Raw genomic sequence first — 6,321 nt, 5'->3', positions numbered from 1 at the left:
GCAGTTCTACAGCAATTTATTAAAAAAGCAGTTCCATGGTATTCAAATATCCCTATTGTCACAAAAAGCTGGAGGTTAAAAAAACTGAAGAGTCCCTGCCAGGGACAACAGGACAGGTGAAGAAAAATGTAGATGTCAAGTAACTTCACCCAAAACAGAGAGGCTTGAGAGAGAAAAGATTTAAGAGAGGGGTTTCATTTGTTCTTTGTAGCACTCAAATCTACCACCATGAATGTTGGACAGGCCTTTTCCAGTGGTGAGGGAGAAGCAGCAACAACTTCCTTCCCATTTTCAGAGAATTCCAGGCTGTAAATAAAAAAGGAAGTGCAAATCTCATAATTGCTGTGAAAGCCACATATTGGCAAGAGTATCCGTAAATTGAATGCTAGAAGAAAGGTGCTCAGCAAAGCACTGACATAGGAGAAATGGACTCGGCATGAGTGCTGAATTCCCAGCCCCTATTTTTCCTTCTCAATCCCAGCCTTAAAGGTCAGAATGAGCAGCCACCAATCCCTGTACACCACAAAGAATTAACACATTAATCAAAATGAAAAAATGTAGCAAGAAAAATGCAGTGGCATAGAGAATGCATAAACCAAAAGTGTAGGTCCTCAACTGAGAGAAGTTGATGAAGTTAAACTGACTTGGAGATGCTGAAGAAATTAACCTCAGGTGTTGTTACCTGGACGAAAACAGAATAGGTCCCACAGAGTGTCCGCTTCAGCTCAGCAGCCACTCTGAGAAAACAGATGATCAGTTGCAGTCCACTGAGAGCCATCAGAATGGACAGTAAAATGACATTCCACTCCACTATGTTAGCAGGTTCTGTGCACCGAGACCAGGCAGGGTAATCTGTTAGGTACCTGTCAGAGAAACACCAGTGGGAAGTAAGAAGAATGCATCTGTCTATTTTTTTGATGAACAATTTCTTGCAGAAGAGTGACAGTAATGTTTCTTACCCCCCAGCAGTGTCTTTGAAGATATAATCCCATCCACTTGATGAATTGCAGAAAGGGCCTTGAACCAAACCCAGGGTAAAAATGATGCAACTGTATCCCGAGAAAGCAATTCCGAGCAAAGTTAACACAATCGAAATAAAACTCTGGAATAAAGAGAGAGAAATATTATTCTGAGGAGACAGTGTCCACAGCAAACACAGTCATTCAGTCTGCCTGGCTACTTCCTTGGGACTGAATTTCACATTTGATTTTCAAAGAGAAAAATAGCAGGTAAAGAATAGTAAAAGCATACGCATACAAAATAAAGATTAAGCCAGTTTAAGATGGTTCCACAACTCTAAGTTACAGTATTGTTTGGGTGGGTTTTTTTAAACTTGCCTTTTTGCAAAATTGTTTCCCAAAATCCTACAGGAACACAACCATGTATTAAACATGTCTGTACTCCAGACAGCATATATCGAGTCACTACTGGAAAAAATACCTTCCAAATAAGATAGGTGAAGGGATGAAGCTATTTAGTTGGGGCACTTCATTGACACACTCAGGCCTTTTACATTCTTACTTTACAGGCACTTGGGGGAAGTGTGTGTCTAGTTTTCTTTCATCCTGCTTATGCATCAGAAGGAAGGAGCTACACTTTCTGTGACCTTGGAACCCAATTTAGAATCTTTCTCTTTGAAAGGAAGTGAAAACGGAGCAGTGCAGAGTGCAGAAGGATGTGCTGGAAACATTGGAGCAGGGAGGCACTCAAAACAAATGCTAAGGAGGTGCATAGAAATAAAACACAGACTCACCCTGTAGGTTTTGTTACAGCTCTCACTCTGGCAACACCGATAGAACACACTACACTCCAGTGTTAACAGAATTACTGCCAAAAGAAGGATCTGTAAGAGGGCATCGTATAGTCACTGATATGAACGCCGATACTTAAGCCAGAGTCTCCTTCACCTGTGGAACGCAGGGACTGCATCTCTTGTGCTGTCTTGAGATTTTACAGCTGACCCGTGGGAGAGCACAATTACTTGAGGTACACATGGCACTGGAGTGGCTTTACTAGACTGTCACTGCACTTGTGTCTTGTGTCTGAATGACAAGAGCACAACAACAAAGTGCTGCCAGCTTAGGCACAGCTACACCAGTGAAGCTGAAACACTAAAACCAAGTTCACAAGTAAAAGGATCACTACTAATGAAAGGAAGGATATTTTATTGATACAACCACAGCAGTTCGCCAGCTTCTTGCTGACACAGGTACATGGATCAGCATGTACCAGTTGTGCTGGAAAAAAGTAGTGCAAGCTATTCAATAAATTCACCTGGACTTTCATTCATCTTCTCTGCAAAGTATCAATACTGATTTGCTCAGACTATGGGACTATTTCAGTTTGATCCCAGAATCATTTTGATAAACAGGATCAGGACTCCAGAACCACAAACTGCCACTCAGAGAGGTACCAGTTTGAAAGGGGAAATGTGAGAAGGGAATGTTTCTGAATCACAGCTTGCATGATGCTGACTTGTTTGTAACAAAATGATATATGCATTTTTAATAAATTGGTAATAATCCTAAGGCTAAAAATACTTCAAAATACCAATATCACTGTTACAGTTAACTTTTTCCCAAATTTTCACCTGTTTGTTTGAATCCTCTCCCTGACAGGTTTTTTCCTCTGCTAGAAAAGATAAGGTTTTCCTCCTGCTTTACAGAGAATAAACGATTTCAAAAGAATGTCTCATATTTTAATACCTCTTTCCATTCAACATCTTCATAAAAAAACTTCACTTAAGCAGATGAGCCCTTTTTAAGCACTGATTGTGTGTAACACACTTTGCTCACTTAAATGCTTTCTGTCACCGAGGATACAGCTCTTTATGAACACAGGGAACAGCATGAACAGTGGGCAACTTCGTGGCAGTTTATTACTGCAGATGAACATATTACAAGTGTAATGGGGAAAATCCTACTATGCCAATCACAGTGAGACAATTCTCTGTATTTAGCCTGACAATAGTGGGACCTGATGCATTGTGAACTGTATCCAGTCTTCTAAATATGGGACTGCACAAAGCTCTTAAAAACAATATGAGAAGTTTTTGTTTAGTTTTGTTTTGGTAAAAGAGCTCTAACTGAACCTCCCTAGAAGACTAAATCAACATAGTGTCTGCTTCCATAATACAAGTGTAAATTACACAGAAACAAAAAGAGAGCAAAAAAACCCCACCCTGCAAAATCACTTACAGTAAACAGTACATACAGCTACATTAAATAGTTTACATAGCTTGTCATTCAGTATATTAATACTTTTTTCGATCTGATAGAGTATTTTGCCTGCAGTGGTTTTGCCAAGGTAATCCATATGCTCTTTAAAAGCACAATTGCATTGCTGAAGAGTAACCCATCACTATTTGCAGTAGAATGCAATTCATTAAAAATCCATAGAATGAGCACTTACCATCACACCTGAGAAACAGATCCCTTCAAAATACCACACGTAGTTGGGGAGCTGGTAACTGGCTGCATGCAAGGCTCTCCCATTCGGGAAGTACAGGAGGATGTTCACAACAATACTCCAAAGTGCAAGAGGTATCAGCAGGCAACTCAAACAGCTTCCACACGTCTCTAAACCCATCTCTCAAGAACTTTTTAAGGTTTGCTCCTCTGAGCTAATTAAGAGATTACAAGATTTTACACATGAAAAGTGTTTGACCTCCGCAGCCGGACTCAGTCATTTCATATTCACAGGAACCAATGAGTGGGGTGATTCCAGGGACAGAAGTACTTAACAGTTAGCAGGACAACAGATTAATATTGCTATGTAAACTCACTGTCCTGTCTAAGCACGTCTTTAAGTAGCCACTTCCCTTCTAAAAAATCCTCCTTTGTGATCTTCCAAATGAAATATGTCTAAGAGTCAGGCTCAGGAAGGAACTTCAAAGCCCTCATTTCCTAGTGACTGCTCAGAAATGCCCTCCTCCTCCCCAGAATACAAACTGTGACACAGTTTGTGACAGAGGCAGGTTGTTCAGCCTCACTGCAGCAATGAGGAAGGGGGTTGTCAGATGATAAATATCCAGTCTCTGTACAGAAGGCCACACTTTGCCTCCTCCTACAGATTTAGTAACAGAGCCCTACGGAGGAACCAACACTTGTTGCTGACTCGGGGCAGCTGTGCAGACACACCAGGCTGAGTACCAGCCATCCTGCAGAGTACAGAAGCCAAATAACACTGCTTAGAAACTGCCAGGCAGACTTATTGTCACACTTTTAATCAGTTACTCTTTCCCACAGCATTATAGGGGTCAACTGTTTTGCAAATTAAATCCTGCTATTTCTCCAATTGTTTCATTCTGTGCTTACAGCTGAGCTTGCACAGCTACAGACCTGACCTAAGTACACGTGACTTCTTGTGCAGGACAAAAGGTCTGGCTGGGTTTTTTAAATGCCTGCTGTTAGCACTGTGCAAAGCCAAAGCCAGACAGCTTCTCCACTGTCACGTGCCATCATTCCCTTACCCCGAGCAACTAAACATCCATCCCAGGAACCCAGACCTGGAGTGGTTTGGAGACTCGCAGCACGAACCAAGCCTTCAGTCTATGCCCCTGTGAGTCATCAAAAAAGTAGAATGAGCTCAAGCTTTGCTCAACAGGAAAGTTGTAGTCAGAGAACAGAAAAAAATGGGGCTCTAACAAATGCAGGAATGCTGATTTTAGAAGCAATGATGTCACAACATATTTTCCTTCTGTTTCCTCATGAGCTGTTTCAGGTTCTGCATGCATGAGGCTTCTCACATCATCTCATAAAAGCTGTTTGGATTGCATGTTGTAACTAATTCCATACTTTTAATGAAATCATACATGGAAATCTGCATGGTGGTATTCACACAATTACACTGTTTTTCTACCCATTCTCTGCTGTGACTCTCCTCTTTTTCTAGGAGGTTTCATTTTGATCTTCCTGTTTCCTCTTTTACTCTCTAATCACTATGGACACTTTTGTTCAGGTCTGCCTCTAATCAGAATTAGTAGCAAACCTGCCTTTTCAGGCTCACAGGCAGAGACACAATTCCTGTCATCAACAAGTGTGCCTTACTCATACTAAAAAGTCATATTTACTCTGGATGAGTGACTTCTCTGACAACAGCAATGAGTACAACTAAACCAACCACTCTGACACCATGTACTTGAACAAACCTCCCAAAACACTGTATTATGGACAAGCCAACAAAGGAATCCAACTGGCCTTTTTTTACATGACAACATAAATAGTGAGTAGTAGTGCTGTGCATTAGTGCTACATGGATCTGAGTTGAAGTTTTAATTCCATCTACTGTAATTTCTAAAACTGTTTCTGTTCTTGAATTAATTGTGCATACCAGAAAGACAAATAACCATTATGCAAGCATAAAGGCAAAAATCTCTGAGTTGCATGGCAATTATACCCAACTCCCTTGAGGATTCTCTTTTCCCCTTCTCTCCTTCCGCACCCAATTTCAACTTATAGATAATTTTTCAAACAGCACTTCTTCATGTACAACAAACAAATGGCATTAAAGACTTTCAACTACTTCTGTGTATTTATGTATGAATAAACGCTATTGCAAAAATCATGTATCCTGAGATTCTAAACACAAAGTCTTCCCATCTGTGAGTTCTTTTGCTGCTGTGGAGGTATGTGTACAATTTTTTTTTCACAGTTAATTTCTCTTTTCCAGCTATGCATTTGTACAGGGCAGAGGTGACAGTGTGGACAGCCTGAGATACCCCTCGAGTTTCTGGCTATCTTCAAAGACCATCCTCCTACTTACAAATAGCCTAAGGATGCACTGACACCCACGGGAACTTCTTTTTCTCCCATAAATAAAAAACAACTCCCCTGTTTTCAAAGACAACATTAACAGCTAAACTCCAAAACTGAGCCTCATTTCTATGAAATAAATGGCACATCACATTTCAGTTTTCACTTGAAAATTGCCATTGCCAGCAGCACGCTGACCTTGCCAGCAATGCTGCTGGCAGCACATTGTTCCCATTTACTTCTGATAAAACATTCCCTCTAATATGCTATAAGCTGTACCTCAGAGGTTCTTGCACAGGATCTTACAATAATGCTTACTGGTGAAATCAGGCATTTCAGATTCACCTGTTTTTTGCTGACCTGCATTTGGACTGTATTTCCTGAACACTGTGAGGCCCGAGGGTCTATGGAGTGAGGTAAAAACCAGGGCTGAGGCCCACATTTAGTTTTGTGTCAGGCGTGTAATGGAGCAGCCAGGAGCTGATGCCCCTTGGGAGGGCAACGGGGACTCACAGCTGGGCCTGTCTGCACAGAGACCCCTTGGGAGCTGCCAGCCAGGACTGGGATT

General features: G+C 41.3%; 1 protein-coding gene across 1 annotated transcript; it reads right to left on the bottom strand.

Moving 5' to 3' along the window:
* Window positions 1-5,792, bottom strand: TM4SF18 (transmembrane 4 L six family member 18). Its single transcript, XM_071566342.1, has 5 exons — window positions 3,412-5,792; window positions 1,754-1,843; window positions 960-1,102; window positions 683-863; window positions 1-306 (listed from the first exon to the last, which is right to left on the bottom strand). Exons 1-5 carry the CDS (start codon window positions 3,586-3,588, stop codon window positions 292-294), a joined length of 606 nt encoding a protein of 201 aa, XP_071422443.1. The 5' UTR covers window positions 3,589-5,792; the 3' UTR covers window positions 1-291.
* Window positions 5,793-6,321: the final 529 nt, after the last annotated feature.

This window comes from Pithys albifrons, chromosome 11 (assembly GCF_047495875.1).
Source record: "Pithys albifrons albifrons isolate INPA30051 chromosome 11, PitAlb_v1, whole genome shotgun sequence".
NCBI lineage: Eukaryota > Metazoa > Chordata > Aves > Passeriformes > Thamnophilidae > Pithys > Pithys albifrons.
Note: the sequence above shows the minus strand (reverse complement) of the source record. Positions and strands in the feature narration are given on the sequence as shown.

Excerpts from the sequence above, each read along its gene's own strand:
- TM4SF18 (XM_071566342.1), bottom strand. The coding sequence starts at position 3,588 with ATGGGTTTAGAGACGTGTGGAAGCTGTTTGAGTTGCCTGCTGATACCT. Across the intron at positions 1,844-3,411 it reads TCTGTTTCTCAGGTGTGATG|ATCCTTCTTTTGGCAGTAAT; the intron begins GTAAGTGCTCAT and ends GCCCTCTTACAG. Across the intron at positions 864-959 it reads TTCAAAGACACTGCTGGGGG|GTACCTAACAGATTACCCTG; the intron begins GTAAGAAACATT and ends TTTCTCTGACAG.